The sequence below is a fragment of the Leopardus geoffroyi genome, chromosome C1, assembly GCF_018350155.1.
Source record: "Leopardus geoffroyi isolate Oge1 chromosome C1, O.geoffroyi_Oge1_pat1.0, whole genome shotgun sequence".
In the NCBI taxonomy this organism is placed as follows: Eukaryota; Metazoa; Chordata; class Mammalia; order Carnivora; family Felidae; genus Leopardus; species Leopardus geoffroyi.
In genome coordinates this window covers 78,048,147-78,060,890 of record NC_059328.1, presented here as the reverse complement: position 1 = coordinate 78,060,890, position 12,744 = coordinate 78,048,147, and the positions used below count along the sequence as shown (strand labels likewise).

General features: G+C 35.5%; 1 protein-coding gene across 1 annotated transcript in view; it reads right to left on the bottom strand.

Moving 5' to 3' along the window:
* EPHX4 (epoxide hydrolase 4) overlaps positions 1 to 12,744 on the bottom strand; it is a 42,801-nt gene that overhangs the window by 4,321 nt on the left and 25,736 nt on the right. Inside the window, exon 6 of the mRNA XM_045478270.1 lies at positions 11,879 to 12,027. Coding sequence (XP_045334226.1) covers positions 11,879 to 12,027 — 149 coding nt within the window. The remainder of the gene's footprint in view (positions 1 to 11,878; positions 12,028 to 12,744) is intronic.

Below are 12,744 nucleotides of genomic sequence, written 5' to 3'. Positions count from 1 at the left end.
CTGAAGAACTTACTGGGAAAACACTTGATAAAATATTTCTGATTAAAAGTGACTAATCTTAGTAAGTACAGAAGCAATTTGAAAAATCTGAAAATTGTTTACAGGTAGTAACAATTTCTGGTCTATACTGTTAATCATTCAACCTACCAAAATATATCTTAACATACCTATTTCAAATAAGTCTGATTTTACCATGTTACTCTTCCAAACTGAGTTATCAGCTGATGTGTAAGTATTAAGGCAGCAGTGTCCAGAATGTTATACATTCCATCCATTAGTTTTGTGTGTGGAAATATTTTATTACTGTAAGAAGACAATGTGGAAAATAATCACACCCACACAATCACCACTAGCTTAAGAAGCCAAACATGGCAAACATGATAACATATTTCTGCTGACCTTTCTTTGATACCATTTTTCTTCACCTCACCCTAAGGCAGTGGTTCCCAAAGTGTGGGCAACAGACTAGCAGCATCAGCAGCATCTGTGAACTTGGCAGAAGTAAGGCTTGGGACCCACCCCAGACTGACTGAATGGTAGGGTCCTGCCATCTGTTTTACATGCTATTGTAATGAACTACTACCATAGGAGGAATGACTAGGTTGAATTTAGTTATTATCATCCCTGTGATGTTTTTCAATTTTTATTTTATGTATTAAGATACCTCTCCCCCATTCCTATGGTTTCTTTGAATAGTGATTTTCCTTAAGCCCTCCTGGATCCTTGTCCCTCCCCTGAACGATGAGTGACAGTTGTTGGTGCAGAGTGCTGGACTAGGTGGGTCTATCAAGTAATACATACGTGCTTAGGGTGACAGATTTAATCTCTTTCTCCTCTCTCTCTACCAGATAACGGAAGGCAGTGACCTGAGAGGCAGAGAAAGTCGAGTTTGTTCTGCAAACTCTTCCACAAGTGAACTGATCTAAAGTTTAGACTAGCAGTAGGGAATTAGCAAGACCATTCTCATATTAAGCCATAGTCTTCAATCTATCCTTAATCAGTAATGAAGGTGATGTTTTGGTTTTCATTTACTGACCCTTGTTTGATTTCTCAACTTGTTCAGAAATTAGTCAGGAAAAGGGGGTACTATTTGTCAGATATCCCCAAATACAGTACACAGATTTCTACAAACAATATATGGAGGTGTTTTGCATTTCTAGAACTCTATATGAATGGTATAGTACTGTACATATGCTTCCACACCTGTGCCTTAATAGTATATTTTTAAGATTATCTATTAATGATACATTTACTTCTACATCATTTTTAGTCCTATATAGAATTTCACCTTATGATTATACCATAATTAATCCATTTTCCTGTTAATGGCCACTTAAGGGGCGCCTGGGTGGCTCAGTTGGTTAAGTGTCTGACTTTGGCTCAAGTCATGATCTCACAGTTCGTGAGTTGGGCTCTGTGCTGACAGCTCTGAGCCTAGAGTCAGCTTCGGTTTCTTTGTCTCCCACTCCCTGCCCCTCCCCCACTCATAGGCTTGGGCGCAGTCGTGCGCACCCCCACTCTGTCAAAAATAAATAAGCATTACAAAAATTAAAAATAAATAAAAATTTCCAATTATTTTGATAATTCAAATAATATTGAACTTATTCTTGTACATCCCCTTGTGCACATATGAAAGCGTTTTCTTACAGTATATTCCCCAAAACAGAATTGCTTCTTCAGAGAGTATGCACATCTTCAACCTTAGTCAATACTGTCAGGTTGTTTTCCGAGCTGATTGTATGTTCCAAAGAAGCATGTAAGAATTCATTTTGCTCCACATCACTGCCAACACTTTTCTCAAAAGTTTAAATATTTCCAATCGAATGAGAGTGGAATACTTTTCACTTACCTGATGTGGTAGAGACTGCTCCCTAAAACCTCTTCCTTTCTACCACAGTGATAGAAAATCTAGTTTTCTATCTGGGAAAATCTGGGACTACCCAGAATAAAGACTGCCTACATTTGCCAGAGTTCTTGCAGCAAGGTGAAGATATGAGAAACAATGTGTGTAACTTTTAAGTTGTGTACACTATGCCTTCCCCTCCCCTCTTCCCACTGACTGAAATGCAGCCATGGTGGTAAACCATCTTGGACCACACGAACAAGGGCGACACCCCAGGGATGGCAGAATAACAAGACATAAAGTGCCTAGGTCTCGGACCAAAGAGACAGTTTTGATGATTTCATGGAGCAAAGCCAACAAACCAATCTAGACTTTTACTTGTGAGAGAAATACATTTCTTTTTTTATGATACTATTGTTTTAGGTCTCTATTACAAGTAGTGAAACCTAAGTTCTATATCTGACTACTAGTAAGATTTGGCACCTTTAATGTTATTGACCATTAAATTCCTCTTCTGTGAATTGTCTTTTCATATATTTGCCCATTTTTTGATTGGGCTACATTTTTATTGATTCGGAGGCATTCTTTATAAACTCTAGATATTGTTAGCACATGACTGTGTATTGCAAACAATGTTGCCCCATCTAAACTTGCCTCTCATTCTATGATATCATTTGATATATAAATGTTTTTATTTTCATGCAGTCAAATTTATCAGTCTTCTTCATAATTTAAGCTGTTTATGTCTTATTTAAGAAATCTTTCCTACCTGAAGTTATGAAAGCATTTTCTTATCTTCCAAACATTTGAAAGTTTTGCTTATGTTTAGGTTTTTTATTTCCCTGAGGTTTATTTCTTGTTTAGTAAGAGATAGGGATCTAATTTCATTTGACTCTATATGGATATCTAATTGTTCCAGCAACATGTATAGGATCTTTCACCACAGACTCAAAATGTTCTGTCATAGTAGGTTCCCATATGCGTGGCTCCATTTTTGGGCTTTCTTCTCTGTTTTGTTAGTCAATTTGTCTATCCCAGAGTCGATGCCATATTTTACTAATTTTATAGCCTCATTACAAGCCTTAATATGTAATAGGGTTTGTCATCCATCTATCCTTTCCTTTAAAACTATCTTGGCCATTCTCAGCCTTAGGCTCTTTCATACAAATTTCAGAATCAGTTTTTCAATTTTCAAAAAAGTTTCCTATAGTTTTGATTGAAATTAAATTAAATTAATAGTTTGTGAGAAATAAAGAACTTTATGATATTGAAGTTTTCCAATCATGAACATGATAAACCAGGGCTAATTTTCACTAGTTTATACCAGCATGTCTGTATGGATTGTTAAAATGTTAAAATACTTCTCTACTGATTAGTAAATATCTACTGCCCTGAGCCTGTATTCTTGACTACTTCCAATAAGTTTTGACAATCTATAAAGGTGATCTTTTGTTAGAGTCATTCCTATACACCTAATTTTGTTGTTGTTGCTATTGTAGGGGTATCTATTTTTTTTTAATGTTTATTTATTCTGCGAGAAAAAGAGAGAGAGAGAGGGAGGGGCAGAGAGAGATGGAGAGGGAGAATCCAAAGCAGGCTGTGCTGTCAGTGCAGAGCCCAATGCAGGGCTCAATTTTACGAACCATGAGATCATGATCTGAGTCGAAATCCAGAGTCAGACTGAGCCACCCAGGTGCCCTGGGGTATCTATTTTTAAAACACGTTTTCTAACTGTTCATTTATAAGATCATAATTTTTGTATATTGTATTTATGTATATCAACTTTGCTAAACTATTTTTGTTTAAATAACTTTTCTGTAGATTCTTTTTCTAGATTGTAACCACATTATCTATGAATTATCATGGCTTTGTTTGTTTCTTTCCTAATACTTACACTTTTCTTTTCTTTTTTTTTTTTTCTTATGTGGCTAAAACCTTCAAAACAGTGGTGAATAGAAGCAGTTATAGTTGGCAAGTTTATCTTTAGACTTTATTTTTAGATAAAATGCTTTTAGTGTTTCATCATATAGTATGATGTTTGCTATAGGTTTCTAAGACCAAAGTTCCCTTCTGCTTTGTTGTCATAATGGAATCATACTGTGATTAATATAAAGACACTAACAGACACAGAGAATATCAAGTGTAATGGCAAAGGGAAAATAAATCTGCAAAGGTGATTTTAAAAGCAAGGGATAACATATCATTCTCCCAGATAGAGGAAAGACTTCCCAGATCCCCCAAAGTTTCCCATCCAGATACAGCTATTGGACAGTATCACAAAGTATTTTCTGCTTTTAATGTGGGTTTTTTATCCTCTTGGTCCTGACTCCTGGAATATCTTTTTATGTGCCTGCCAGCTGTCCAGGTGCAAATAACCACTCCAAAACACTTTGAATACCTTATTTTTTTTTTTTCTCTCAGATAATTAAGTAAAGCAAAAGTCAATCTCCTACACTATCCCTTCAGGAGATTCAGGCTAAGTGGCCTAACTGAGCTCCACTCTTACATCCTCTATTCTAGTTCTAGATCACTAAGAACTGTTGCATAAATATGTGTTGAATATTATTAAATGCTCATTCTTTATTTGGATAATCATATTTTTCCTTTTAATCTGTTAATGTGGCTAATTAAAGTAATGAATTTTATTTTTTAAAGTAATGAATTTTAATGCTAACTTTGGTTTAATTTTTAATCTATGCTGGATTCAGGTCAAAAATATTTTAAATTTATGGATCTACATTTATAATGTAGTTTGAACTATAATTTTCCAGTTTTATACAATCTTTGTCTTCTTTTGGTATTAAAGTTATACCAGCTTCTAATGAGCTGAAGCCTATACCTTCTTTTTATAATGTCTAAAAGTGCCTATTAGAGTGGGAGTTCTGTGTTAGAACTTACATGTAAAGCCACTTCAGCCTATTTGTGTGGGTAGATGTGCTTTAAATTAATAATTCAATTTCTTTAATGGCTATGTCTATTTAGGTTTTCTAATTCTTCATGAGTTAGTTTTGGTTGCTATATTTTTCTAAAAAACTGCCCATTTTGTCAAAGTTCTTAAATTTGTTAACCTAAGTTTTATATTTTATCTCTGTTGTGTTTATAGCTATATCTATTTTCTACTTCCTAATATTGTTTATTCATGCTTTTTAAAAACCAATCTTGGCAGAAGTTTATATTAATAACCTTCAAAGAATTGGCTTTTGATTTTTTGATTCTATTGTGTCTTTGTTTTTGATTGCATTAATTTCTGCTTTTTATCTAATTTAAATTATTTTCCTTCCAATTTATTTTTTTTTACATATTGTTCTTTTCCTAACTTCTCAAATTGTACTCTTAGGTCACTAATCTTCTTTTCTATCTTCTTTTCTAATATATGCATGGAAAACTATGAATATATTTCTTCCTACATATTGTTTTAACTGTATTCCGCATTTTGATATTATTATCTTTTCTACGTTTTTACTGATTTCCATTATGATTTTTTTTAATGTCTCTTTATTTTGAGTGAGAGTGCACATGCGCACATGTGCAAGTGGGAAAGGGCAGAGAGAGAATCCCACGCAGGCTCTGTGCTGTCAGCATGGAGCCCAATGCAGAGCTGATCTCACAAAGCGTGAGATCATGGCCTGAGCTGAAATCAAGAGTCAGACATTTAACCAACTGAGCCACCCAGGCACTCCTCCATTATGATCTTTTTTGATCCATGAGTAATTTTTTTAAAGTTTCTATTTAAATTCCAGTTAACACATAGTATTATATTATTTTCTGGTGTACAATATAGTGATTCAGCTCTTCCATACAACACCTATGCCCATCACAAGTGTTCTCCTTAATCCCCATCATCTACTTCACCCAGCTCCCCACCCACCTCCCCTTGGGTAACCATCAGTTTGTTCTCTATAGTTAAGAATCTATTTCCTGGTTTGTCTTTCTCCCTATTTTTCCCCTTTGCTCATTTGTTTCTTAAATTCTGCATATGAGTGAAATCATATGGTATTTGTCTTTCTCTGACTGACTTAATTCACTTAGCATTCTAGCTCCATTCACGTCGTGGCAAATGGTGAGATTTCATTCTTTTTTGGTTGAGTAATATTCCCTTGTATATATATACCACATCTTCTTTATCCACTCATTAATCAATGGACACTTGGGCTATTTCATAACTTGGTTACTGCAGATAATACTGCTATAAACATCAGGGCACATGTATCCCTTTGAATTAGTATTTTTGTATTCTTTGGGTAAATACCTGGATCATAGCCAAGAGTAATTTAGAAGTTTTTAAAATTTCTGAATATATGGAATTTTTTAGAAGTTTGTGTGATTGTTAATTTCTAATTGCATTGTGTTCAGAGAACACATCCATATGACACTGATCCCTTGGTATTGGTTAGGATTTACTCTCTAGTCCAGTATGTAATCAACCTTTGTAAACATTTCTATGTGCTTAAAAATAGTATATATTTTCTAATTATTGGATGCAGGATACTAGATTTGTTCATCAGATCAAAGATGTTAATTGGGTTGTTCAAATCTTTCACATTATTATTATTATTTTTTCCCTGCTTGATTAATTTTTGAGAGAGGTGGGTTAAAATCTCTAATAGTGATTATGGATTTGTCATTTTCCCTTGTGTCAGTTTTGCTTTATTATTTGGTGCTTTGTTATAAGTTTAGACTTATTTATCTTTTTGCAGGTTAGATCCTATAACTAATCTAATTCCTAGTTCATTCATTCTGGTTCCTTAACTCCAAATTTTGGAGAGTCCTTGGATGAGTCTATGGTCCTGGGAAGGGTGATAAATGACAGTGATTTCCATACCTGAGTATATGTACTATACCTTATATATAGTCATTATATATCGTATAACCATTTTTAATTATGTACTTGGGCTCGATTACCCTAACATAAAGAAGCATTAGAGGGAGTCAAGTGACCTTCCAGAAAATTCCATATGACCTTGACCTGGCTAGATTTAACCTATAGCAATCTAGTTTAAAACTTTCACCTTTATATAAAATTGTAAGTTTTGACCTTCACAGGCCTGCTTTTTTCTCTTTCTCTCTCCATGCTAATTAGCAGGATTCTAGAGCTTACTCTTGAGAATGTAGATCCTCTAATGAACAAATGTTAGTAAAATAACTTGAGAAACATCAGAATATTTTCCTCTTTTTCCTTGTAGCTAATTGTTTTGTATCACAAAGCTAGATTTTTGATAAACAGGTAAATCAAGAACATTTAAAAACTATTATTTTTATCTCCTGTTCAAAATTTAAGCTTGTATGAAAATATATTGTTCTATTTTCTCTTATAATTCTCTTTACAAATGTTGTTTGTAAAAAACAAACAACAAATGACAAAATATGGACTTGAGACAATGTTGCTATATCCTATGAGATGTAACCTGCAGCCTCTGCAATGTCAATCATTGCCTTGCTTGATAAATGGGTACCTACAAATACCTTTTAAATTAACATCTCTGTTTTATCGATGATATTTACGTTTATATTTGTAAATTTTTTCTTGTTATTGTTAGTCAGAAAAAGGTTTCGGTTTACCTCTTCTCCCCTCATTCATATAATCTCTTGACTGCCCTTGGATTTTGTATTCAAATAATTTGATTTTGTTTTATTTAAAATAACACCTTTGGGGCACCTGGGTAGGCACAGTTGATTAAGTATTCTACTCTTGATTTTGGCTCAGGTCATGATCTCATGGTCATGAGATCAAGCTCCACTTCAGGCTCCATGCTGAGCATAGAGCCTGCTGGGGGTTCTCTCTCTCTCCCTTTCTCTCTGCCCCTCTCCCACCCACACACACGCTCTCTCCAAAATAAATAAACATTAAAAAATAAAATAAAATAAAATAAAATAAAATAAAATAACAATTTCTTTAGGTGCACCTGGCTGGCTCAGTCAGTGGAACATGCAACTTTTGATCTTGGCATTGTAAGTTCAAACCCCATGTTGGATGTAAAGATTACTTAAAAATAAAATCAATTAATCAACCAATAAAACACCCACTATAACTTTTTTCTACCTTCCTACTATCAACTTTTTATGTCCTTATGCTTTGTGACTCAATCCAATCTGATATTTTATTTTTTAACTGGAAAGTTTAATACATTCATATTTATTGTGCTTACTGACATATTTAAATTGATTTTGACATCTTATTTTGTGCTATTGACTGTACTTTGCTTCCCTTTTCTCTTCCCTGCCTTCTTTTGAATTGATAGTTATCTTGTCACCCTCTACTGGTTTGAAAATAATACATTCTATTTGCATTATTTTATTTTACTAGAAAAAAATTCTTAGCATCTATATATATGTATGTGTATCTAATTCTATCTATCACCTATCTATATAATTTTTTTGGTTTGAGAGAAAGAGAGAGCACAAGTGGGGGAGAGTGAGAGAGTGAGAGAGAGAGAGAGAGAGAGAGAGAGAGGGAGAGAGAGAGAATCCCAAGCAGGCTCTATACTGTCAGCATAGAGCTTAATGTGGGGCTTGAACTCACAAACCATAACCAAAGTCAGATGCTTAACCAACTGAGCCACCCAGGCACCCCAATATATGATTTCTAATTTTACCCTCTATGTCAAATATAACGTTTTATATTTTCACTTCTTTATCTCTCTAAGCTATATTCTAAGTAATTTTTTCAGAGCTATCTTCTAATTCATAATTCTTTTTAGCTTGTCTGATCTGCTATTTAACTCACTTATGGAATTTTAGATTTCAATAGCCATATTTTTCATTTCCAGAAGTTCTTTTGTTCTTTTTCAGCTTTTTCCAGTCTGTCTTGATATTTCTGTATTCTTTTCTCATAATTTTTATTCTTTCACATATTTAATGATTTAAACATACTTTATAATCTCTGTTGTAGTATTTGAAACTTGTAAGAGTTCTACTGCAACTGTATTCTGACTCATTAATGGTGGATTAGTATTTTTTGTAATTTGGATTATGAACTCATCTTCAGGGGACTCTACCTGTGGGAATATTGTAAGTCTGAGTTGAGATGTATCCTCCAGAGAAATTTTGTCTTTGTTTCTACCAGGCTTGTTTGGAAGTGTTACCAGCTTATGATGATATTGAAATATATTTCCCTGAGATTCTAGTGTTATGGAGGTAGCATATATTCAAGGCTCTAAACCTTTTCAAGGCAGGCTGTGGTTGCTGGTTCCCAAGGAAAATCTTTTTCTCCTGTCTAGAGTCCAAATCTGAACAGACAAATCTCCATATCTTGTCTTTCATTCTATACTTTCTCCCTAGACAATATACTCTGAGCAAAAGCTTCATTTGTGTATATCAGCGACACCAAGATTTTACATAACTTCATCACAGATTCTCTCCTTTGAATTCCAAACCCTTGTATCTATCTGCCTATTTGAATATTTAAGATACCACATCAAACTCAACTAGTTTAAGGTCAATAAAGTTTATGACCTTCTCCTCAAAACCAGTTCTCTTCTAGTGTTTTCTCCCTCAGTGAATGGCATGAGCTATATCCATATAGCTGTTCAAGCCAAAAATTCAGGAGCCATCCTTGATACCCCTCTTCTTCTCATTCCTTCCCTGACCCTCCACCCCTGCCCATCTAACCCATCACCAATCCCTGTCAATTTTCCTCTTAAATATCTCTTAAATCTACCCATTCTCCCCATATCCACTGCCTTCAGGCTATTTCAGGCTACCATCATCTTTAGCCTGGACCACTGCAGTTTCCTCACATTGAATGAATGTATACAAATACAGATTAGATTGTTACTCTTTCCTGCTTGAAATGCTCATTTACTAGCTTTACATTCATGGGTCTTAAGTACTTAATATGGTCTACATGGCTCTGTAAGACCAGCCACTGCCTTCTCTTGGACCCATTCTCATTTTATTTTCTTTTTCTGTGCTCTAGCTACAATGGCCTTCACTGTATTATTTAAAACCACAACTCTCGGGGCGCCTGGGTGGCTCAGTCGGTTAAGCGTCCGACTTCAGCTCAGGTCACGATCTCGCGGTCCGTGAGTTCGAGCCCCGCGTTGGGCTCTGGGCTGACGGCTCAGAACCTGGAGTCTGCTTCGGATTCTGTGTCTCCCTCTCTCTGCCCCTCCCCTGTTCATGCTCTGCCTCTCTCTCTGTCTCAAAAATAAATAAACGTTAAAAAAAAAATTAAAAAAAAAACAAAAAACAAAAAACCACAACTCTCTTATCTTCCCACACTGCTTTGGTACATGCTGTTTCCTTTTCCTGAAATGCCAATCCCTCTGACCCCAACTTTATTCAGTCAATATGTAACTCATCCTCTATTTCTCTGTTCAAACATCATTTGCTCGTTCTCATCCCTTTCTATCATGGTCTTTGTTTGTTTATAACCGGATATTCATTACTGTGGTTATACAGTTGATGTCTGTTTTCCCCACTTGGCTAGTGATCAGGGACCTTTGACTCGTTTTGTTCAATACTATATCCTGAGTGTTGGCATAGACTAGAACATACAAAGTGCTTAATATGTATTTCTTGAATGAATAATAATCATTAAAAATATGATTACAAACATACATCTATTCACAATAATCCAAAGGTAAATAAGAAGTGGATATAGTTATGGATAAAACAAGTGACAACTATATTGGGATTCCATTATATTCTTCTCTCTACTTTTCCATATGTTTAAAGTTTTCCCTAGAAAAAGACTATGTAACTTACAAAATGAACACTTTTGAGTCTTTGGATAAACTGTGAACTTAATCTTAAAAATGAAATATTGACGGGGCTCCTGAGTGGTTCAGCCAGTTAAGCATCCAACTCTTGGTTTCAGCTCAGGTCATGATCTCATGGTTTGTGAGATTGAGCCCTACATTGGGCTCTGCACTGACAGCTCAGAGCCTGCTTGGGATTCTCTCTCTCCCTCTCTGCTCCTCCCCTGCCTGTGGTCTCTCTCTCAAAACAAACAAATAAACTAAAAAAAAAAAAAATAAAATATTGGCTGTTGTTTATAATGTTGCTATAAACATCAGGGTGCATGTATCCCTTCAAATTAGTATTTTTGTATCCTTTGGGAAAATACCTAATAGTGCAATTGGTGGATTGTAAAGTAGTTCTATTTTTAACTTTCTGAGGAAAGTCCATACTGTTTTCCAGAGTGGCTGCACCAAGTTTGCATTCCTACCAACAGTGTAAGAGGGTTCCCCTTTCTGCACATCCTCACCGACACCTGTTGTTAATTTCAAAAATAGCCAAATTATGGAAAGAACTGAAACATTGACTGAACATTCAAACATTGACTGTTGAATGGATAAAGATGTGGTAGATATACATACAATGGAATATTACTCAGCCATAAAAAAGAACAAAATCTTGCCATTTGCAACAATGTGGCTGGAGCTCGAGAGTATTATGCTAAGCAAAATCAGTCATAGAAAAACAAATATCATCTGATTTCACTCTTATGTGGAATTTAAGAAACAAAACAAATGAACTTAGAGGGGGAGAAAAGAGAGCCAAACCAAGAAACAGATGCTTAACTATAGAGAACAAACTGAGGGTTACTGGGGGGAAGGTGTGTGGGGGAATGGGTTAAATAGGTGATGGGTATTTAGAAAGGCACTTATGATGAGCACTGGGTGTTGTATGTAAGTGATGAATCACTAAATTCTACACCTGAGACTAATATTACACTGTATGTTAACTAGCTAGAATTTTTTTAATGTTTATTTATTTTGAGAGAGACAGAGAGGGTGTGTGCACATGTGTATACAAGCATGCAACTGAGGGAAGAGGCAGAGAAAGACTAGAACGAGGACTGAGAGAATCCCAACCAGCATGGACAGCACAGAGCCTGATGTGGGGTTCAATCCCACAAACCCTGAGATCATGACCTGAGCTGAAATCAAGAGTCGAAGGCTTAACCAACTGAGCCACCCAGGTGCCCCTAAATAGCTGGAATTTAAGTAATATTTGGGAAAAATAAATAAATAAAATATTGGCTCTTTAGGGAATGAATATTTTATTTAACTAAAAAGAAATTATACTGACCTGAAGATATTTCGGTAATGGTTAATTGGACCATTTAATGCTCCAGGCTGGGAGAAGACATAAATATAAGCCTCAAGATCTTCTGTTGTTAATCGACATCCTTTTCTTCCAATACCAGTGCTGTGACTGGTAAACAGATGTTTCAAAGCCTAATTTAAGTGAAAAGAAAATAATTAAAACTTTTTAGTTACCTAACAATAAACCTTTGGCTTTTGAAAGAGAATGATGGTTAGTGTCAGTGACAACTTCCCATTTCTGCTCTAGCCAGGTAGGAGACCTGTTTACACACTATATACATTTTTGCTTTCCTGGCTTTACTTTTGGTATTCTTCCCTTCTTTTTTTTTTTTTTTTTTTTTTTAACGTTTATTTATTTTTGAGACAGAGAGAGACAGAGCATGAACGGGGGAGGGGCAGAGAGAGAGGGAGACACAGAATTGGAAGCAGGCTCCAGGCTCTGAGCCATCAGCCCAGAGCCCGACGCGGGGCTCGAACTCACAGACCGCGAGATCGTGACCTGAGCTGAAGTCGGACGCTCAACCGACTGAGCCACCCAGGCACCCCGGTATTCTTCCCTTCTAATACCCCATGTACACTTTACGCTTATGAAAAGCAACCTATGTTCTTGATGCCTATTCACATTCTATAAGGCTAAGTTCAGATACCATTGCTACCCTAAAGTCTTCCCTAATATTCTAGCTAATAGTAGTTTATCTGTTTACTGACAATCTACTCCCCCTACAATTGTTTGAACTTTTTTGGACTATAATCCAGAGTAACAAACACATTATATGTCATGATCCAGTTCAGACTTATACACATACTTTTCTGAAACAAAAGTTTAAAGAAATATCTCTTGAGGTCCTG